General features: G+C 35.1%; 1 protein-coding gene across 2 annotated transcripts in view; it reads left to right on the forward strand.

Annotated features, from left to right (window-relative positions):
- LOC141393232 (uncharacterized) overlaps positions 1-23,837 on the forward strand; it is a 29,036-nt gene extending 5,199 nt beyond the window's left edge. The window contains exons 1-4 of one of the 2 annotated variants that reach the window (XM_073966201.1): positions 11,537-11,759; positions 22,799-22,872; positions 22,942-23,353; positions 23,424-23,837. In XM_073966201.1, the coding sequence (XP_073822302.1) occupies positions 11,541-11,759; positions 22,799-22,872; positions 22,942-23,353; positions 23,424-23,756 (1,038 nt within the window). In that variant the 5' untranslated portion in view covers positions 11,537-11,540 and the 3' untranslated portion in view covers positions 23,757-23,837. Of the gene's footprint in view, positions 1-11,536; positions 11,760-22,798; positions 22,873-22,941; positions 23,354-23,423 lie in introns of those variants that run through there. The other variant, XM_073966200.1, reaches the window with a different exon arrangement.
- The last annotated feature ends 730 nt before the right edge of the window (positions 23,838-24,567 follow it).

Genomic DNA, 24,567 nt, shown 5'->3' on the forward strand with positions numbered 1-24,567 from the left:
GTTTTCCATAAAAAAAAAATTAAAATTTTTTTTTTAAGCTACATGAAAGATTTTTGGTACATAGATTGGAAAAAAAATGTCATTCTTAAATCTGTTCGTGATACTAATTTTGGTTGTTGCGCGCAAAAGTTATGGCGGTTTCAATTCTGATAAAAAGAAAAAAATCTTTAAAAGACTCTAATCATTATATTGAGAAACTCTCTTAATTAGGGGCTCCCTACATACTATATGTTTACTGAAGTCCCATAACTTTAGTGAAAAAGTTGTGCATTTTCGCGGAAATTAGGAAAGAATTCCAAACAATTGGTAGTTTGCAACTTGTTTAATAAAATTCAACCTACTTATGCCTCTGAAAAATGTATAAAAAATATGTACGTAATCTATACATCGCGAAGATTCAAATGAAACCAAAACTATACAAATCCGTTAAATCCGTTTAGTGGTTTTCATATTATAGTGAAAACAAAAAAATATATTGAGGAAATTTATAAAATTTTTGTAAGAGAAAATATTTATTAAAATTTATTTTGTGAGTTAGTTGAACAAAATGTAAGAAAAATAGGTCGGAGTTTTTCTTCTATTTTAGTTAAATTTCACGCAATAAATCACATTTTTTATTCTAATCACTTCTCGAAAACACGCTAACATCTAGCAGAAGATATGGATATCTTTCTAATAAATGTTGGGTTCCTTTAAATGGGGTATAATCTTGAAATAAAGTTGTATCGGGTAATGTTCATTTTGAAATGCGTGTAAATCGCGAAATCCTCAAAATCACTTGATGCGCATGCGGTTTACCAATACAGCGAATTCTTCTCTTTTAATTTGTACACATTTGCCAGGATTTACTTTGACCGCTAAGATGTAGCATCGTCTGCAGTTTAGTGTGCAACAAACTGTATAACGCTTATATTTTGCACAAAGTGCATACACTTTTTATGCGCATCCGATTTCACTATCAACCGTGAAAAAATACATCGATCTAAACATATTTTAATAAAATCCATCAAGAACCGTGGATGTAGCATCACACAGTATTTTTTGGATAAATCGGATACAGCTCCTATGCCACTAAATTTTTCAAACCGCTGTTTTCGCACAAACGCGAGTGATGGTTCACTTTCTTGATTGAAATGGAAACGATCCACATAAAACGCGAATTTGTCAGAGATATTTTGAAAAACATTTTTCGCAAATTTTTCAATATTTGCAGTAGCCATTTCCGCCGTTCTAGTAGATGGATTTTTACGATCTGTGATTCATATGATCCGGATCGTCGAAAAACTAAAATATCGCGGGGTACCAGCACACTCAAAACGATATTGTAAATATTGTACCCAAAAAATAGGTTTTTTAGAAAAAATATCGCACTAAATTTTGGCCTTTGGCAGTAGATTACTCTGCTGCTGTGTGGGCTATATACTCAATATACATATCAGATTATGCGAAATCGCGAGTTCTTTAAACATATTATTGGTTTTTCTAAATATCCGAATGCGCGTCCCAGTTACATAAAAAATACAAAAAAACACCTGAAATCCGGCTTCAAAATGTCAGCATCCATAAAAGGTGGATGCAGTGAAAATTTTGGAAAGTGATACATTAGAAGTGTAATCTTCATTTTGTATTCTCCTACTTTTACTTTGGACAGATGTCCGTCATTTGAATGGTTTAATCAGAAATCGAATAGCAATGTAAAAAACCTGTGTTTTTACCTATGTTTTTTCCTTTACGCGGTCGTAACTACCACGTAAATTAAATTTTTTTGCTAAATTTTTGAGCTTTGTACAAAAACATCTAAAATAATCCAGCAATAGTCATAGTTACTGGTAAACTACAATAGTTCGCGTATTATAATAGTGCAAACCTTGGCTTCATGGAAACTAAAAAATTTTGACTTTTCCTCATATACTTTCGATAGCATAAATGCTGAGGGTATAAAAATAAACTTTAGAGCCACATGAGATGACCAAACTGGCATAACATTTGTTTCTCAAATGGTCATTCATCCGTGGTACTCATGGGCGTAGCCAGGTATGGGAAGGGGGGGGCAGCTGCCATATCGGTCCACTCCTTCAGGTACCTCCCCCACAAAAGTTCAAAAATGTTCGGAAAAATTGTTAGTACGGTAACTCTTGAAGGGAGTGACCGAATTGGTCTATAGTTTACACATCCTAATATATCTACCAGATATAGATCAGGTTCAAATATGGACTATATTTGTCCACTCCATCCGGTACCTCCCACACAAAATTTCGGATAAGTTCACTTTAAGACCTGATATCGAATCACTTTGATTTTTGTTGAAACAACATGCATTCGCTGCCTCAATTACGATGGTAAAAGTTTTTTTAGGGGCAAGTCCATACTTCTTGAGCAAACAGCCCGAAGAGTGTAAAAACCCCCTATGGCACCATATGTTGTGGCTGGAGATCCACTTCCATAACTGTCAATGTCGATCCGTTCCTTTTAGTATCTCCTCCGCAAAACATTTGATCTTTAATCCTAATCAAAATTTTTGTCGGTTCAAACGCCCAAAATTATTAAAACCCCCTAAATATATACGTATTTTGGGAAAAAAAATTTTTCAGTATACATAGGCTGTCGGCAAAGCCGACTGATAACTTTTTACTTGTTATACCCTACACCACTATGTGGAAATGGTATTATAAGTTTGATTTGGTAAAAATTCATGTAACACCGCCAAATAATCGTCTAAGACCCCCAATGTGGTATACCAATCTTCATATCTAGGAGAGATAAAGCGATTTTGAGATGTGTGTCCGTCCGTCCGTGTATCCGTCTGTCCATTATAAATTGTAATCAAACTCCAGGCCGTAATTATGGACCGATCGTTACGAAATTTGGTATGGAGGTCGGTTTCACATCAGAATACGCTATTTTAATTGGTGATAATCGTGAAATATTTAGCTGGTGAAATGGACCAAAAACATAATTTTTATCCGATTTTGTAGCGGTTCTGTAGGTCGCAATATAATTCCGATCGCCTCGAAATTTTAATTAAGGTAAGAGAATATGACAAGAAAGAAGAATCTTGCAATTTGAGATGGCGATCAGATAATATTTAGATGGTTAAATGGACCACAACTATTGTGTGAAAATTGTGAAATTTTTAATATACATATACATTATATCTTTATTCTTGAAAGACACATTCCGGGTAAGTAAGCTATACTTGGAAAATAAACTTTTGACCTTTCTATTGATGCCAATTGTGTTGGAGTACATGATAAGATAACAGAGTTACAGCCTTATATTTCCAATTATTTGTGTGTAGTGTAATAATAAACACGCTAAAGGTCACAATTATAACTCAATAGTCACGAAATTTTGCACGAGGTAAGACTTTAGGTAGAAGAAGATGACTACAATTCTATATGATGATCTGATATTATTCAGCGGGTGCAATGGACCATTACTTTTGTATGAAAAATATAAACATTGTTTATTTGTCCATATTTTACTTTCTGGAGGGCATATACCGCCAAAGTAGCCTACATATGAAAAAATAACGACTGCCCTTTCCATTGATACAAATTGCAATAATGAGTTTGGTAGATAACGGGGCTACTGCCTAATATAAAGTGGGTTTTCTGTAGAGAACCACATTTTCCTCCCATGCTATAATTGTCTCTATCATGACAGAGAAATTCCCAGTTTGTGCATTATTGCGAATTATGTGGAGCCCAGGCGTATTAATTGTCCAATTGGATTTTTTTTATACATATCGCACCTGTTCAACAGAAGGGTAGTAACTAAAAATTTTAACTTTTTATTAAGAAAATGAATTACCCTACCCACTGTAAAAAACTGTCATTTCTTTGTCTATTCTTTCGTCAAAAATACCGGTATTTGACTTTTCATACAGCTTCTTATGTACCAAAAGTTTTTGTCTCTACTGAAAAGTAGAAAAGTTTCAGTTACAACCTTTTTGTTGAACAGGTGCGATATATTGCAGCATGTGGTTGCTTCGCCACGTTTTTTCAAAATGTACTCGATGTCGCTACCGTTAAAGTTTTTTTGAAATATTAATTATGGTGAAGGTGAAGGCACCCACTGACCTCCTCCTGGTGTATAATTTTGGGATTTATACATACAACAATTTACCGCCAAGTCCGAACAACGTGCCCTAAGACAACACTTGTAGAGAAGTTTTTCATGGCTGAAATACGCAAGGACTGTCGTCAACATTACTAGGAGGTATTTTACCACCGTTGATCGATTCCCCGGCCAGGTAACTTCAAACTGGGGGAAAATAACCCTCAGTCATGTTGGTGACATTTTCTGAGTATTTTAGTCATGTAAAACTTCTCTACAAATGGTGGCTTAGGGCACTCCGTTCGGACTTGGCGATAAACTGTAGGTCCCCATATCAGGAAATATGAATCGGGATGTACTCATTGACATGAGAGAAGTCTCCTTTGTCCCATATGGGATGTTTGTGGAACAATTATTATATTATTATTTAAGCTTGATGTGATAAGGTGACACAATCCACAAAGTTATTTCTTACAATAAGTTTATTTGTTCCATAAATGAATTTTGATTTGCCGAAACCTAATTCCCTGGGGTAGTGGTGTAGGGTATCACATGGTCGGCCCAGTCCGACTATAGTCTTTGCTTACTTGTTTATTTTTAACACCATATGATCATTTTCACCCGCCAAGTACATATTGAACTTTAAATGCGCTAGAGAGTAATAATCGTTATACTACAAACAATTAAAACTGTCGATCGCAGTATATTTTTGGCTGAAACTCTGTTATCTGACATGTACATCAATATATTTGGCATCAATGGAAAGTCCAAGAATTTCTCTTCCAAATATAACTTACGTGGGTGGAACGTTTCTTCAGGAATAAAGATACATATATTCATCATATTAAAGAAATTACCATTTTAACCCAAAAGTTTTGGTCCATTAAACCCGCAAATTATTATCTGATCATCATGTTAAATTGCAAGCTTCTTCTTGAGATCATCACCAAGAATAAGTGTGACTGATGAATTCGTTTCAACGCGAATTTAGGTGTTTTTAGGTGTTTTCGGTTGAATTCGCGTTGAAACGAATTCATCAGTCACACTTATTCTTGAGCTCGAGTCGTCATAAAATTTGGGAAGGGTTCTTTGTTTCAATACAAAGAACTAAGAGAACTGATGAGTCCAAGTCGCGTTGGACGAAACTAGTATTCTCTGCCATCCCCAAAAGTAATCAATTTTAACTACAACCCACTTTAAACTTGTTGTTTTTTAAATTTGAAAACAACAAATATGAGATTAAGCTTGACTACAACAAATAGTAAGTAAAACATACATCTCAACAAAACTGCCAAAGTGAATCTAATATTTTATTTTAAAAAATCCGTAAATTGAAGGAAAATGTCGTAAGTCCCAGCAAAACTACAAAACTGTACAAGAAAAAGTTCGTAAGTCCAAAGACATCCAATTGTCTCCTGAACGCGACGAAATTTGATCAAACAAAATACAGCAATTGAAGCGGAATAAAAAAACGAAGAATACTGGTCTTACCACCACAATTAAATCTTTAATACAGAAAGCGGTGTAATGTGTAAGGAAAAAACCTTTATGGGCCCTCCGCGTTTCTGATTCCTGGGTTTGAACTGAGCAAAAAAGTCCACTAGACCATATGTCTACGGTGAAAATCGAGCCTCCCGATTTTGATTTGAAGTTTTTATAAACGTTTTTTGGATATTTTGGCATACAACAGCCAAACCATTGAGATTTGCGATCCAAGATACGGACCACAATTGTAGCCAACACAATAATTAAGAATTCTCTAGTACGTTGCAAAACTTTTGGAATGCTCCTTCAGGCAGTTTTGGCCTTGAGAAAGTGCACATTTGAGCAGAAAAATATTCAAGCGTTCTGTTACAAATTGCTACCGTGTTGGAGTCCAAGTACAACGAAAACACTTTTGATTCGTTTGGGTTACTTCGTGTTATTATTGTATAACGGTAAAAGTAGTGAACATCTGGGTTTCTTACATTTTCAAATTTAAACGGGCATATCTTCTTTTTTTGCAACGGATTTCTATTGATCCTTTTTCCTTTTAAAGGGGTGAATAATATCCTTCGTCTGAAAAACTCTACAAAAACCTATAAGGACAAATTAGTTTTATTTCGTTTATGAAAGTACTAAACTCTTCCTATTACTGCAGGAGTAGTACATATATCTCAACTGATAATACTCGCTTCAAAACAGTTAATATGGGCGACATTTCTGTTCTTTCCAAAACATGGACCAATATTTAAAATTTTCCGGATTGAGCAAAATACATAAAATTGGGCGAAACCGACTAGACCTTAACCTGGATATTCTGGATTTGGATAGTTAACAACATCGGGAGCGCCATTCTATGGAGGCTGTATAAAACGTTAACCTGTACCGATAAATTTCTGGAGGAAAGTTTCGTAACTCTAGCGAAGACTAAATACCAAATTTCAGTTATTCCCATTGAATATTGTGGCTAAAACTTTCAAAATACCGAAAATTGGAAGGGATCTTTCTATAGGGAGAACTTTTCAGATGGGAAGTTTTATACCACCAACGGAGATTAAATATTAAATTTCATCCGTTTCGATGGCATATTGATGACACAACCTTAAAATACCGAAAATCTGGAAGTACGCTTTTATGGGGTTATTTGAAGGAAAGGACTTATACTGATAATTCTCTTCTGCAATATTTTATACACCCATGGCAATTTAAATACTAAGTTTCAGTCATATCGATGGTATATTGAGGCCACAACTTTAAAAATACCGTAAATCGGAAGGTACGGTCTTATGGGGGTATTTGAGGACGTCGACCTATACCGGCACATTTCGGCTGCAATATTTCATACCTCTATCAAAAACTTAATACCAAATATCAGCTATTTTGGTGGAGAACGAGCTATATGTAGAAAATCGGGAGGTACCGTTCTATGGGGGCTATATGGAGACATGGATCTATACCGACAAATTTCAGGTGGAAAGTTTTATACCCTCAACGAAGACTAAGTACCATCTTCCAGCCATTTAAGTGTTATAATGAGGCTAAAACCTTCAATATACCGAAAATTGGGATATACCGTTCTATGGGGGTGCCCCCCCCCCAAAACATGCACGTATACCGACAAATTTCTGAGGGAATTTTTTTGTAGCCCGGAAAAAGATTAAATACAAATTTCAGCCACTTCGGTGGAAAAATGAGGCTAAAACCTTCAAATTACTGAAAATCGGGCGATGCCGTTCTATGGGAGCTATATGAAGACGTTGACGTATACCGACAAATTTCAGGTGGAAAGTTTTATACCCACAACGAAGACTATGTACCAAATTTTAGCCATTTCGGTGTTATAAAGAGTCTAAACCCTTCAAAACACCGAAAATTGTTATGTATCGTTCCATGGGGTGTACATTAATGCGTGGACCGATACCGATTAATTTCTGGGAGAAAGTTTTGCAACCCAAAAGAGGACGAAATATCAAATTTCAGGGAGATATCGTCCTATGGGGACTATATGAGGGCGTGTGACCTATACCAAAAAATTTCATATGGAATGTTTTATACCCCAAGTGAAGACTAACCACCAAATTTCAGCCATTTCGGTGGAATATTAAGGCCACGACCTTCAAAATACCGAAAATTAGGAGGTACTATGGCGGCTATATGAAGGCGTGGACCTATACCTACAATTTTTCGGGGGAAAGTTTTATACACCCAACGAAGACTAAATACCAAATTTTAACCATTTCGCTGCGACATTTGAACTTGCCGACAACAATGTGGATTAGGAACTAACTGCACTAATACACAAATGTTCAACTTTTGTAGGACAGGTACCCTTAGGGAGGACCGATATGGGCCATTTTAGAAGTTAAACTAAATTTTGATAGAATATTAGGAGATCCAAAGTTTGGACCAAATTGGTTGCCCCATTCAAGTGATATCGTCCTAGCATTTTAGTGACATTTTTAAACATTGGGGAGAAGTACCGAAAGTTGTAGACCGGTATTGCCCATGAAACTAAGTTTGGACCAAATCGAGAGTTATCGTGCTCTCCGACCGCCACATATGGTGACATAGGGGTTTTTTTTACACCTTTCGGACTGTTTTCCCAAGAAATATGGGCTTGCCCCTGAAAAAACTTTCACCGTCGTAATGGACGTAGCGAATGCAAGTCGCTTCAACAAAAATCAAAGTGATTCGAGAGCAGGTCTTAAAGTGAAATTATCCGAAATTTTGCGAGAGAGGTACCAGAAGGTGTAGACAAATATAGTCCATATTCGAACCAGATCTATATCTGGTAGATATACTAGGATGTGCAAAGTGTAGATTACATCGGTCACTCCCTTCTTGAGTTATCGTGCGCAAAATTTTTTCGAACATTTTTGAAGTTTTGTGGCCAAATGTTGGACTTAATCGACAGATCCGTTCGAGAGTTATCTTGCGCTCCAACCACTACACAAGATGTCATAGGGGCTTTTTGCATCTTGCCGGTCATTTTCTCAGGAAGTGTGGACTTGCCCCTGATGAAACTTGTACCGTCGTTTGGGGGGTTGTGAATACAAGTTGCTGCAACAAAAATCAAAGCGGTTCGAGAGCAGGTCCTAAACTGAACTTATCCGAAATTTTGTGTGGGAGGTACCCGAAGGAGTGGGCGGATTGAGTCCATATTGGAAAATCATTTAAGTCTGGTAGAACTTTCACGATGTACAAAGTGTGGGCCAAATCGGTTATTCCCTTCAAGAGTTATCGTGCGCACAAATTTTCCGAACATTTTGGAACTTTTGTGGGGGAGGTACCGAAAGGAGTGGACCGATATAGCTCATCTTCGAACTTAAACTAAGTTTGGACAAAATATTACGAAAGCCAACATTTGAATCGAATCGGTTCATCCGTTCGAGAGTTATTGTGCACACCAGCCGGCCAGACAGACAGACAAACAGATGGACGGACATTGCTAAATCAACTCCAAATTGTCTGAAACACATTTCGTCCAAACATACTTGGGGTCTAAAATCATTATTTCGATGAGGCACATTTTGCCCGTATGAAAGTGTATATACCCTTTCTAGCCTAAAGGCTGAGGGTATAATGAAGCGTACTATATATGGGGCCTTATATGGGGGTTATACCAAAACGTGGACTTATATAAACAAAATTTGGTAGAAATATTTTTTAGCCTCTGGAGACACAAAATACAATATTACAACCAATTCGGTGGTCAAATGGGACAAATATCCTAAAATTTCCTTAAAACGACGACGCGTCACGCGTCCCTTTGTATGTGGGCTATACGAAAACGTGGACCTACATAGCCCGCTTTCAATACCAAAAGTCCTACATACATATAATAGATTTTAACAAAATTTCATCCACCTACTTCAATCCGTTCGGAAGCTAGATAGATTTCCCCCGAGGGACAGTCGGACGGACATGGCTATATCGATGTAGAATTGCACGCTGATCAGGAATACATATAGTTTGTGGGGTCTACAACGATTATTTCGAGTAGTTACAAACGGAATGACAAACTTAATATACCCCCATCCTATGGTGGAGGGTACATAATTATAACTAGTTTGAAAGAGATTATTCGCCCCTTTAAAAAGAAGAAGGATCAATAGAAATCCGTTGTGAAAAAAAGATGTCCGTTTAAATTTAAAATGTAAGATACCCAGATTTACACTACTTTTACCGTTATAAAATATTAAAAATAAAACTGAGTGACCCAAACGAACTAAAGGCATTGTCGTTGTCCATCGATCCCAATACGATATAATTTTGCATCAGAACGCTTGAATATTTTTCTGGTCAACTTTTGTAGCACAGTGCCATTTATCGACATTTTTCGAAAAGTTTGCACCTTCTCAAGGCCAAAACTGCCTGAAGGAGCGAGCGTTCCAATGGTTTTGCGATGTATTAGAGAATTCTTAATTACTGTCTTGGCTACAATTTTTGCCCTTGGTTTGGATCGAAAATCTCAATGGTTTGGCTGTTATATGCCAAAATGTGTAAAAAACGTGGATAAAACCCTCAAGTCAAAATCGGTAGGCTCGATTTTCACCATAGACCTATGGTCTAGTGGACTTTTTTGCTCAGTTCAATCCCAAGAATAAGAAACTCGAAGGGCCCATTAAGGTTTTCAAATCGCCTCGGCCTAATGTATATCCTTGTTTAGTCTAGCCCCCCATGAAGCGGTATTGCCCAATTTTAGATATTCAGAATTTTGTTGTAAAATTTTCTAACCGATATCGCTGTAATTTAATATTGTGTGTTGTCAGAGGATACAAAAGCTCAGTTCAGAAAATTGTAAATAAGCCTTATGTAGAAAAATAAGTCTTACCACCATTATTACAAGTCTTCTTTTGTTATAGTTTGGATTTACCGAACAGATTTATAGCGTTCCTGTTAACTTAAAGTTAAAAGTGATGATTGAATTCCAAGGGCGAGCTTCTTGGTATTAACTTTCAATATAAAATTATATTTTTAATGCCTCCAAATTGGTTTATTTCGCGTTTTCAAATTCATCAGATAGTAAAAGAACACATATAATAATGGCCCATAATATAGAGAATAAACGAAAGAAAACTAATTGTTACTATTCAATACAGTTCGTGATGGAGGGTATAAAAAGTTAGGCGTGGCCGAACTTGTCGCCGTCTTATTTGTTACTTGCTAATATCTACTCTCTGTCCACAATGTCTATTTGCTATACCTTATTTTTTAGCACTCTTAGGTGTCCAGGGCATCAATTCCGAAAGCTATGCATAATTTAACCTAATCTAAGTACCACTGGTCATTAATAGTTCGGCTCGTAGTTTATTAGCACAGGCTGTCAACAAATTCGTTTCTTAAGTGAACTCATTTTACCTAGGTGGCTTTGTATTATCATATTGAAATGATGCTGGAGTATCTTCAACCGCGCCAATATGTGATGTTCTTTTGTTGCATTTTAAATATGCAGACAAAAAATTCTCTTTCCTGGGTTAATACATGTATGTATTTACTTTATTCCTTTATGTTATGTGTTATGTCTTGGTGCATTCACTCTTGAACTTTCTAATAAATATTACTGTACACCATCCACAGCAAATCATTTCTTTATTCACTTTCGGTCTAACAAGTTGTCGTTAATTGGATTGGAAAATAAATGGACTTCAAAGTATTTTTACTAATAACCGTCCTGTGGTGCTGCTATGCGATAGTACATGTCTCGGGTTATTGCTATATTACTTTATCTCGAGATGAGTCAGTAAGACCGAAATTATATAAAAATATCGGTAGTCGAAAAGACTTTATTCGTACAGAAGGTACTATTTATAAGATTCAAGAAAATGAAATTATAACCGCAGATTGTGAAACACGTATTCTATGGTAGGTATTCAAACAACATTTGTATTTAATGATAAATTAAAAAAAATATTACTTTCAGTCCATCTCAAGCCGAAGGCAAACGTAGTGTTGACATAAAATGTATCGGTCACTACGTTCATGTAATTGGCTATCACATGAGTTATGTGATACAGTTTGTGTGTGATAGAATTAAATGGAATCTGTATGAATCTCTAACACAATTTCGTTGGTGTCCCATGCCAATGGCATCATATCTCTTGGCAAGACCTGTGGACACCACATATGAATATTTAGCTGGTGTTTGTTATAACTTTTATGAACAACAAATCTTGACATTACATTATGCTGCCGCCTATCAGTTGTCAAAATATAAGGTATGTAAAATGTGTCTGTGTATAACCAAACAATGCAAGAGTGAATATAATTCTTGAGGTGGGCTCATTAGAGTTAGATTGAAAGTGTAAATGATCCACCTCAATGTTTGGTTAACGCTCTTTTACAAACAAAAACTTGTTTGTTGGTAAATTTATAAGGATTTCCTTTTTGCTATCTTATTATCTAGTCAGTAAAATTTTATTGGACTATCGACGTCTTCTTACCCTTCAAAGATTCTTGGATGTGATACCCATTTTTCTTAGTACAATGTTCGCCTAGATCGGCACTGTGATTTAAAATTGCTTTGGCTTTTGAACGGATGTACCTTAGGGTTATAACTTTTCTACAAACCTCATACTCCTGTATCATAGCGTAAAAAGTTTCTACATAAAATTGCGTACAACCTTAATTATAAGGTGATTCGGTGAAAAAAAAAAAACTTCACGAAAAAAATGATTTTAAAATTTGAATTGATCAGAATTATGGCAATTTTTGAAGTCACTGTAAGCAAATATACAGTGACTGTCACTAAAAATGATGCAACCTGAAATAAAAAATGTAAACGTTGATAACTTGGAAACCAGTTGAGATTTTTTAACAATTCAAAAAAGAATTTTGTAGGCTGAAAAGTTGTCCTTAAAATGAGATACAAACAGTTTCCGTTTGCAGTACCATATTAAAAATGATGCACCACAATAATCGATTAGTAATTTCCAAAATTTTCACTTTTTATGCCCCTTTGGTAATCAGAATAGTGGAATAATTGGTTCCCTATCGCTTTCAGTAGTTTTGATAATGATGTTCTTGACGTAATTTTGCCATGGTCGTACTTAATGTCCCTGTGTAGGCAATTTGGGCTAGAAATTTCTAGTTTTTGAAGTTATTTTCAGAAAAATGGCTATGAAAAATCATAGAATGTCCTGTATTTGTCCGACTTGTCCTATATTATACTGGTCTTTAACAGCGTCACCCTGATAGAGGTGGAAATCTGGGTATAGCAAATTTTTTGCACTTTTCTGTGACATTTTTTTTTGGAAACATTGTTAACAATGATCATGCTTGTTTTTATAAAACCAAAATGTTCAACACGGGGTTTTTCGAGCTATGTCGTTTTTTTTTCATAGTTAGGATGAAAATCAGCATATCTGGATTAAAATTGATATTTTACTTGTGGGAGAAGCCAACACACACCTGAGTTTAAATAAATAAACTGTCGATATCAAAACGCTTCGTAAGAAGTTTTATTGTTTAGACTTAAATGACAACAAAACGTGTTGAAATTTTTGTTTTTAAAAAAGCAAACATGGTCAAAACATTGTTAACAATTGCTCTGTTCCAGAACCTGCAAGAAGCTACTACTTTTTACTACGATAACATTTTTTCCTTTATGTTATCGAAAAAAATAGTAAAAAATAGTAGATTCTTGCAGTACTGGAACAGACCAAATATTTTTGAAAACTATTTCCTATAACTTCGATGGCGTCTACATTAAAACATGCTTCTACAACCACAATGTAGACATATTTTATAGCCATATCCAATACCAACTTTCAGTCGTTTCGGTATGATAGTGTGGCTAAACCCTTAAAATAGCGAAACTCGGGTGGTACAGTTCTATGGGGACTATATCAAAACGTGGACGTATAATTCATGTCAAATTTCAGACATTTCGGTAAGAGAATGTGACTAAAACCTTCAATATCTGCAGGTACCGTTCTATGGCAGCTAAATCAGTAATAGAAACTTCTGTATCAAATTCTAAAACTCTGTCTTAAATATTGCCAGCTTTATCGCCAGACGGACATCGTTATTTCGACTTAGAATTTTATGCTGATCAAGAACATATACATGATAAATAGACAGCGGAATCCTATGCGAATGCATATATGGATAAGATGGTCGTAGAGAAAATCTGACTAGACAGAAACTAGTTTTATGACAAAATAAAGCGAGTTAGGCCCAGAATTTGTTGCATATTTTGCATATCGTGTATATTTTTACATATTTTCATAAAATGAGCATATACCAAATCATATGCAAAAATATATTCAAGGATTTGTCGTCTAAATATCCCAAAGAAATGGCTTACATTTGGTATTAAGTCTTCGTTAAGTGTATGAAACTTTACACCTGAAATTTTTCCGCATAAGTCCGCTTTTCGATATTTTGAAGGTTGTGGCCTCAACATCACACTGAATTGGCTGACATTTTGTATTATGTTTTCGTTGGGAGTACAAAACTTTCCACCCGAAATTTGTCAGTATAGGTCCACGTCTTCATATAGCCCCCGTAGAACGGTACCTTCCGATTTTCGGTATTTTGGAAGTGGTAGCCTGAATATCACACCGAAATAAATTTGGTATTTAGTCCTCGTTGAGGATATAAAACTTTCCACCTGAAATTTGTTGGCATAGGTCAACGTCTTCATATAGCCCCCATAGAACGGTACCTCCTGATATCTGGTATTTTAAAGGCTGTGGCCTCAATATCCCTCCGAAATGGCTGAAATTTGGTATTAAGTCTTCGTTGGGGGTATAAAACTTTCCACCTGAAATTTGTCGTTAGAGGTCCACGTCTTCATATAGCCCCCATAGAACGGAACCTCCTGATTTCTGGTATTTTGAAGGCTGTGGCCTCAATATCCCTCCGAAATGGCTGAAATTTGGTATTAAGTCTTCGTTGGGGGTATAAAACTTTCCACCTGAAATGTGTCGTTAGAAGTCCACGTCTTCATATAGCCCCCATAGAACGGTACCTCCTGATTTCTGGTATTTTGAAGGCTGTGGACTCAATATCCCTCCGAAGTGGGTGAAATTTGGTATTAAGTCTTCCTTGGGGGTATAAAACAGAAGGGTACTTCCTGATTTCCGGTATTTTGAAGGTTGTGGCCTCAATATCCCGCCAACATGGCTGAAAGTTGGTATTAAGTCTTCCTTGTGGGTAAAAAACTTTCCACCTAACATTTGTCGGTATAGGTTCAGTAGTGCGATTCTTTAACTCATTTTTTGAGTTACCGACAATCGTCGGTGAAATTAAAATACTTATAATTTCGATAATTACCGACGTTTTTCGGTAAGTAAGCGACGAATAAAAAGTCGTCGTAAAGTTCTACCTATGGTAAGTGTGTTGTCAACTTTTATCTGAACTTTTCATTCATAATTTTGCGTTTTAATTCTACCGATTTTTGTCGGTAACTCAAAAAATGTGTTAGAGAATAGCACTACAGGCCTTCATATAGCCCCCATAGAACGATACCTCCCGATTTTCGGTATTTTGAATGTTGTGGCTGTGATTATACATTTGTCTATTTTATTGACTTGTCTGAAGAGAATTTTGAACAGAAAAATTTTATCTATAACACTGTGAACCGAAATTTTGGGGGGTGGAAAATTCCTATTGGAGATGAAAGCCCTTGGTGAGTATATACAGAACCCCGAAGGACAGATTCGCCGTGAGTCGAACTTTCGCGATATGGCGTGATGAAGTTTTTGCTAGAGACCCTGTAAGCCATCAGGAATTAGCGTTATATCTTTGTTCACTGTTGCTTTAGCTTATATTTAAGATGACATGTCTTCAGTCAAATCGAATGAGGATTATTTTCGTAGAGCACTTCGACATTCTAACTCGCTTCCTTCAATGTCCTTTTCGTCCTTTATTTTAAGAGCCGTTATAAAAGTACCACAAGATGACGTTTTTCAGCTTCGAAATGTTCTGCACAAATGTCGGCCAGAAAAATTTTAGGTACGGCTCTCATTTACAACAAATCGATTTTGTAGCGTTTTCGTGGCCGTTTTGCACATTTACCCTGATTTGTTCAGAAAAAGACTATATATTGTTTTTTGTATATTCGTTACAAAACATATGGTAATATTCAAAAATGTTTTACAATCGATGAAGTTGAGGTTCACCATTTAATAAGTCGCGAACTGTCAATATATTTTATATAATATGAATATATTTATATTAATTGAAGTGTTTTAGCCGGGGTCGCATAAAATTAAACATACCAAATAATTTATGTGGAAGCTGTGTTGGTGGTAATATTAAAAAATGGGTAAAAATGTGTTGAAGTTTACAAGTTTTTTTGTGTTCTTTCTTGATTTATGGTCAAACCACGGAAAATTCAAACTTGAGCTCAAAGAAAGAATTGAAGAATACCCCTTGGGCAACATGGTTCTAATGGATGACTTTTCGATATATACACTGCATCCCCCTAAAATCGATGCTGAAATTTTGAAGTTTTGAAATCTGGGTTTTTTGAATTTTTCTTATAAATGGAGGGCGCAACCAGATAATTTCCCAAACTATTTATTGGATTGTAGAACTCGTGATTCCACGTCGTTTGATGTATATCTCATGAGTGTGCTTCAAACAGCTCCCTAGTAATATGAGTCCAAATTCGAAATTTTGGTGCGTAAATTTTCTATAAAAACCTATTTTTTGGCTTCAAAATTTACAACTGTGGCTCAGGTACCCTTGAAACCCGCGTGATTTTAGTTTTTTTACGCGCCGGATCTAATGAACCCTTCCGCGTTCAAATCCATCCACTAAAACGGCGCATTGAACCGCGCATTGAACCGCGATTTTCTTTGGTTATTTTTACATAAATGGAATCCTTCATGCGCGATTATATTATTTTCTAAACCCGTGTGGCATATATTACCGAGATTTTGGAGTAATATTCGTATTTCGTATAAAATAGAATTTGGTAGCACATCCGCGGTTCTTGACGAATTTGTTTAAAATTTGTTATAATGACGTATTTTTTATAGGCGATCACTGAAATCGGATGCGCCTTATAATCTTATGTACATCGCGCTATTTTTACCCACATAAAGGTTTTTTGAACAGTAAGATGCAGCTGACGGCACACTTTGGCCGCTGAATGAAAAGTGGAAAAATCGCTACATATTGATAGAGATGCACTCGCTGTATCTGAAAAGCGCATGCGCCTTAACTGATTTTAACGAATTCGCGAATTATACGTTTTTTAACTTTTATGTTTTTTCTTTAGTTGTAATTTCAATATTACTTTCTATTTCATAATCCTATTGTTTATCAAAGTAAGCAAATACACTTTCCTGTTTGTCATCGCATTTTCCTTGAAGGAGTCCGTCCGTCCTTGCATCGAAATTTAGCAAAATAGCAGAATAACTCCCAAAAATGTTTTTTCTATTTTTCGTATTAAACAAAAAAATATATTTTTGAAATAATATTCCAACAATAAGTTTTCGTGTTTTGTTGTTGCTGTAATATGGCAGTTATAAATCCTATCGTTAAAATTTTGGTCTCATATTTTTCTATGCGTTGTCTAGAATCTGTACGTATTTTTAATTTATTTTTTCGAGTTTTATTTGGACTCTAAATTAGAATAAATTTAATTTACTCCAAGATTTTTTCAGTATTTCTTGATTTTCCGCGAAAATAGAAATACATTTAGTAAATATTTAGGCATCTACGGATAGATATTAAATGCTGTTAACGCTTTTTATATACATTTTCTTATTACAGCAAAAATTGAATTTTTAAAAATTTGTTCTTTATAAGGGAATAAAACCCCCCATAACTTTGGAGCGCAGCATCCAATTTTGTGAACGCGAACAGATTTGAAACCACGACTTTTTTCTTAATCTATATTCCAAAAATTGCGGATGTGCTCGCAAACATTTTTTTAACATTTCTTCCAATGGAATTGCAAAGGAAATTTGAAATTTACCATATAACAAGTAAGAAAAGTCTATAGTCGGACGGAGCCGACCATGGGATACCCTATACCACTATCCCTGTACCATCGCTCTCCACGGAACTTCTTTTCAATGATTGTGAAAATTTAATTATCAAATATCAGAGATGTAATGTATAATACTTATGACCAAAACCAAGAGTTATCTAGCATGACAAAGACATTTTTGTAGTAGGAAAGGAAAATTGAGTTCACACTAACTAAAATGTAATGAAACCCACTTATGTAGTACTACTACTTCCGTTGTTTAACCGCTACGTTATTGAAATTTATACCAATTTCACCCAAAAGTTTCAGTCCATTTAATCCGCTAAGTATTATCTAATCTTCACGTTGGTTTGTACGCTTCTTCTTCATCATAAACTCAAACTTAGTTTAAAATTTTGCGGGTTATTATTTTGACCTACAGAGCTGCTACAAAATTGGTTAAAATTTTGTTTTTGGTCCATTTCATCCCCTGAACATTTCACGATCATCACCAAAAACTAATCATTTCTATTCTGTCCCGAACCCAACCTCTTTACAATCGGTCCATAATTGCGGCCTTAAGCTTGTTTACAATTTTTAATGGACGGACACCAAATAAGGGGTCTAGGACGAATACTTCGTGGTGTTGCATAAACTTTTAGAGAGACAATATGTAATGTGGGATAAAAATTTGGTTCTCTACACAGAACCCATTATATATTAGGCAGTAGGCCTGTTATTTAGCAAACACTTTATTGCAATTTACATCAGAGTAAAGGTCAGTAGTTTTCCCATATGTAGGCTACTTTGCGAAATATATATGTCCTCAAGGAATTAAAATATATACCAAAAATAAAATTTTTATATTTTTCATACAAAAGTAATGGTCCATTTCACCCGCTAAAGAATATCAGATCATCATTCAAAATTGTAGGCATCTTTTTCGACCTACACTCTTATCCGGTGCAAAATTTCGTGACTATTGATGTATAATTGCGACTTCTAGCGAGTTTATTATTACACTACAAACAAATAACGGAATATATTAGGCTGTAACTCTGTTATCTGATCATGCACACCAACATAGTTGGCATCAATTGAAAGGTCAAGCGTTCCACTTTCATGTATATCTCACTTGTCCGGAATGTCACTTCCAGGAATTAAGATATAAGCTGTATATTAAAAATTTTCACAATTTTCATACAAAAGTTTTGGTCCATTTAACCCTCTAAATATTATCCGATCGTCATCTCAAATTGCAAGCTTCTTCTTTGTGATATACTCTTACCTTATTTAAAATTACTCGTTGATCGGACTATTATTGAGACCTACAGAGCCGCTAGAAAAATGGATAAATATTATGTTTTTGATCCATTTCACCCGCTAAATATTTCACGATCATCACCCATAAGAATAGGGATCTATTCTGATCTGAACCCGACCTCCATACAAAATTTCGAGACGATCGGTCCATAATTGCGGCCTGGAGCGTGTTTACAATTTATAATGGACAGACGGACACACGGACGGACGGACGGACGGACACACATCTCAAAATCGCTTTATCTCGTCGAGATATGAAGATTGGTATACCACATTGGGGGTCTCCGACGAATATTTCGCGGTGTTACATGAATTTTTACCAAAACAAACTTATAATACCCTTTTCCACATTGTGGTATAGGGTATAAAAACACAAAACACAGTTTTTTTCTGAGCAAACAGGGGTAAATGCACAAAACGACCACGAAAACGCGACAAAATCGATTTGTTGTCAATGAGGGCCGTACCTAAAATTTTCTGGCCGACATTTTTGCAGAACATTTCGAAGCTGAAAAACGTCATCTTGTGGTACTTTTATAGCGGCTCTTAAAATAAAGGACGAAAAGGACATTGAAGGAAGCGAGTTAGAAGGTCGAAGTGCTCTACAAAAATAATCCTCATTCGATTTGACTGAAGACATGTTATCTTAAATATAAGCTTAAAGAACAGCGAACAATGATATAACGCTGATTCCAGATGGTTTTTAGTGTCTCCAGCGAAATATTCATCACGCCATATCGCGAAAGTTCGACTCACGGCGAATCGGTCCTTCGGGGTTCTGTATATACTCACCAAGGGCTTTCATCTCCAATAGGAATTTTCCACCCCCCAGACTTTGAGCTCCATTTTGTTGCACAGTGTTATTGAAATATTTTTGTACCTATTATTGAAATATTGGTTGCATAAGAAAATATGTAAAATGCATACATTTTGCACATGCAAAAATTTATGCATTTTGCATATGTCACATGTCTCGATTGCCATTGAATCAGAACCCAAAAATATGCCCAGTCCCAAAATTTGACATTAATCGGACCAAAAATAGGGGTTGCATAAAATTCCGCTGTCTACTGATAAGGTCTCCGACGAATATTTCGAATTGTTACAAACCGAATGACAATGTTTATTATACGCTCCATATTTTGGTGGGGGCATAAAAGCTCGAAGCGGTAACAATAAGGGTTGCCATCCAGTTGTTCAGAAATCGATTTTCCTGGCCAAAACCCAAATTTTCTATCGTCACAAATTGTAAATTTCCACATGTAATGTAATTCGAAACATTTTAGTTGTAATTCGTAACATTTTATTTGTAATTCGGATTATTCCATTTGTAATTCAAAATATTCCATTTTTAATTCGTATTATTCTATTCGTAATTCGAATTATTTCATTTGTAGTTCGAATTATTCCATTTGGAATTCGAATTGTTTCATTTGTAATACGATGTATTCCATTTGAGATTTGAATTATTCCATTTGTAATTCGAATTATTTCATTTGTAATTCGAATTATTCTATTTGAAATTACACATGAAATCATTCGAATTCTAATTACAAATGGAATAATTCGAATTTCAAATGGAATAATTCGAATTACAAATGGAAAAATTCAAATTACAAATGGAATAATTCGAATTACAAAAGGAATAATTCAAATTACAAATGGAATATTTCGAATTATAAATGGAACAATTCCAATTACAAATGGAATAATTTGAATTACGAATGAAATTCTCGAATTACAAAATAAATGTTGCGAATTACAAATAGAATTCTCGAATTACAATTAAAATAATTTGAACTACATCTGAACAAGGTGTATATGGGATTCGATAGTAAACACATTGAAACTAAGGAAACCGAAAACTTAGGTCAAAACATTAGAACGTATGGGCTTCGTGTGTTCCTAAAGACGAAAATTTTTTCCCCAATTTTGGAAAATACGTAAATTTTTGCAAATTTCTGGTGAAAAAATGGCTATTTTTCGGGAAATATAACAGATATTGTGTTCGTTATTTTTTTTTTTTTGTCAGGATTGTTGCATTTAAGAATCGTGTTAATACATTAACGTTGCGTTTACACGAAGTGAGCTATTTTATTTTCCCTCAGTTACAAAATTTTAGTGAAATTCCAATTTTAGTCGACTAGAACTTTTAGGGACTAGAACTTTAGGGACAAAATTTCGTTTTCGCAGAATAATGCCTGAAAGTGTCATTTCCGTACCGTTTCCCATAATTATTATAGGTTTTTACATAAATGTAATTTTTTTTAAATATGTATATAAGTTTTTATATAAATAAAATTTACATTGAAAAAAATATTTTTTTTAATTTTTTTTTTTTAATATAATAGACGATTTTATTTTTTTATTTTTTAACGTTTATGGTTTGTTAAATATTGTTTTAGCCTTTTTAATATAGTGTAATATACGAAAATCTCAAAAAACAAGAAAAAACTAAGAAAAAAACTCAACATTTTAACTTGACCTTGAATTCCTCTGCTACTACTAGACCGAATTTTATGGCTTTTGTTCAGCGGAAAGCGTATTGTGTTATCTATAGCAGAAAATTATGAAAATATCTCTATCCGTTCAAAAGTTGCAGAATTTTGGCCAGAAAAAAACAATTTTGAACCACTGTGCGACATGTTCTTATTCCAATAATCGCCCGTGGTCGAATGGATAGAGATACATATAATTTTTTTTTTATCTGAATTCAATAAAAATTCTAACCAAATCAGCACAGTGATCTAACTTCGAAAATAAGAACAGACACCATAAGATAAAAACAAGTAAAACTTGTAATACCCTCCACCGTGAATTGAATTGAAGCAAAATTGAATAATTAATTTCCCTTAGTTTATGAAAGTGATAATTTCTTCCGCCACGGTAGATACAAAAACATTGTCCTATATTAACAATATTCCGAATAAAACAATCCACGAAATACCGTTACATGGGGGCTATGTTAAATCGTGGATCTATCCAAAAAAATTCTCTGTGGGTATGGTTTATATCCCTAGCGAAGACTAAATACCGGCCGTTTTTGTGCGATATTTAGGCAAAAATCTTGAAAATATGGAAAATCGTAGGTATCAATACTTGGACCTATAGCAACAAATTCATGTACTTCAAATGTAGCTAATTTTAAAGATAGAGATAATTTGGTATAAAAGTTTTAATTACTCCAAGGATATTTGGTATTGAAAATGGGCTACATCGGTCCACGTTTTGATATCGCCCCCATATAATGGTACCTCCCGATTTTTGGTATTTTAAATGGCGGAGGATATAAAACTTTCCATCTCAAATTTGTCGGTATAGGTCAGCGCCTTCATATAGCGCCCATAGAACGTTACCTTCCGATTTTCAGTATTTTGAAGGTTTTTGCCTCATTATCTCATCGAAATGGCAGTAAATTTCGTTAGCGGTAAAAAACTTACCATCCTAAATTTGTCGGTATAGGTCCACGGCTTCATATAGAGTTCAACATTTGTGTCTAAGTACAGTTTAGAGTCTGTTCAAAGACTATCGAAACGGTAATGGACTATGTCGGTTCACTACTTCAAGTACCTCATCCGCAAAACTTTTGTCGTCAAGTTCAAATGTCCAAAAAGGGCCACAAAATTCTGAAAAGACCCTAAATACATTCGATTTGCCCGTACATGAAAGTTTCAATACACATTGGCTGAGGGTATATCTCTGTCGGCAAAGACGACTGATACTTTATTGCTTGTTTGTTTCTAGTCGCATGTCCTTGTTAAAATAATAGGATTGATTTGCAAGTAGTTTCTACTACGAAAAATTACTATAAAATTCCTTTTTTGATAATAGGATTTTTACTGGGCTTGCTTATCCTTAACCTATCCATTAAACATATTTACTGGGCATTCCAGTATACGTTATCTGTGGTTGCATCCGCTAAAAATCAGCTATGCTAACCCGAATATTTGAGAATTATAATATTTTTAAGAATAATACTATGAGATAATATTTATTATTTTGCAGTATCCAAATCGACTACAAAGTTATACCCCATCATTGGAAATCACGAACATACCCACCTCATTTACACCGCGTCGGTGAGTAAACAACACAATAACGTCTTCCAACAATTATTATTAATTCTATGTAATTTATTTCCTTCACAGCATCGATTCCACATATTTCACAAATACTGAAATCCGAGAATGGATGACATTTTCCAAATATGAAAATCATTCGTTGATACAAGATCCAAATTTATATAGAAGCGCTTATGATAAATTTAGTGGACTACTGGAATTTGATTGGTGGCCAAGTTTGCGTTCAGGCAATTGGCGTCTCTATGAGAAGGCTTTATGGGAACACATTGAGACAGACAAAGAAGTCTATGATGTTTTAGCTGGTGTATCGGATTCAGTGGAAGTACCCATATATGAAAATGCCTGTAGTGAAAATTACACATTGGTCGATGTGTTTTACAACAAGAAAATTCCTCTTTATGTATGGCAATATTTGAAATCGAACACAAAGAATGAAAGTGATTTAGTTGTAATTGGTATCAATTCAGCATTTAGTGATGTGAGTAAATGAAAATAATAAGATATATTTAATTTTTTTTTAATATTTTTCAACTCTATTCTTATTGTAGTTTTACGTTGAAAAGGATTTGATTTTCTGCACGGATATTTGTCATAAAATAGATTGGTTGAAACAGGTCCGATCCACATTCCGCTATAAAACAATGGGTGTGATATTCTGTTGTGATGTCAATGAAGTCAAGAACTCAAAACGTTTGCAGGGATTTCCATTACCATCGAAACCCATAACTACTACTACCACACCAAAACCCTTTTTTCTACCAGAACAACCTATCGCAGCAGAAGTAGTATATGATGATTTTAATGAACCACTGCCAAAAGAGAGTAAAACTGTTGCTGAGGAATATTCCGGCATTCCAGAAGAATTGGATCTTTATGAATAAACTTGTTTGTTTCAACTACATTCATATACCGTTAAATTTAAAAAAATATTGAAAATTTTAATAAATCTGTATAATAACAAGTGAAAATTGTCAACATAAATCGATGTTTGGTATAGCCCCATGTAAGGCTACATCCCGATTTTTGGTATTTTGAGGATTTTAGATACATTTCTTGAACGAACTACCTTGTATTTGACATTTGAGGTTGCCAGTGGTCGCAAAACTTCTCCACTAAAAATTTTCAATATAGGTCACATTTAGGTGGATGACGTTAAGGATGAGAGATACTAAGAAACCGTACTGACCGGCTTTAACATGGCAAAGTCCAGGATTTATCTTGGTCCCTATCTCATCTCAAGTGGACACTGACCTCCCTGTGGTGTCACCTGGGTTAGCTGCCTTTAACATCCGTTAAAGGTAGTGAGCTAAAATGTGCAGCGCGTTCGCCCATAAGAAAGTTAAATACTTGGTTTGGGCGCCGGGTTAGTAACCCTCTTCTAGAAAAAACAGCCTGCTATGAAAAAAACAAAAGGAAAGAAAAACAAATCCCTTTAAAGTTGACGACCCCCGTAAACTTTTTAAGCACCAAGATCTGTGAATCTGCACCTGGAATGTTCGCACTATGTGTAGAGAAAGTGCAGTTTACGCATTGGCAGATGTACTTAAAAAGTACAATACCGAAATTACTGCAATACAGGAAATACGATGGAATGGGAAAGGCGTCACTACAACAGCTAAAGGTGACGCACTGTATTATAGCTGCCATGACATAAAGCTGAGTTTGGTTGCGGATTTGTAGTTGGTCGAAGGT

Source organism: Musca autumnalis, unplaced genomic scaffold (assembly GCF_047663935.1).
Source record: "Musca autumnalis isolate F117 unplaced genomic scaffold, ASM4766393v1 scaffold_2, whole genome shotgun sequence".
Classification (NCBI taxonomy): Eukaryota; Metazoa; Arthropoda; class Insecta; order Diptera; family Muscidae; genus Musca; species Musca autumnalis.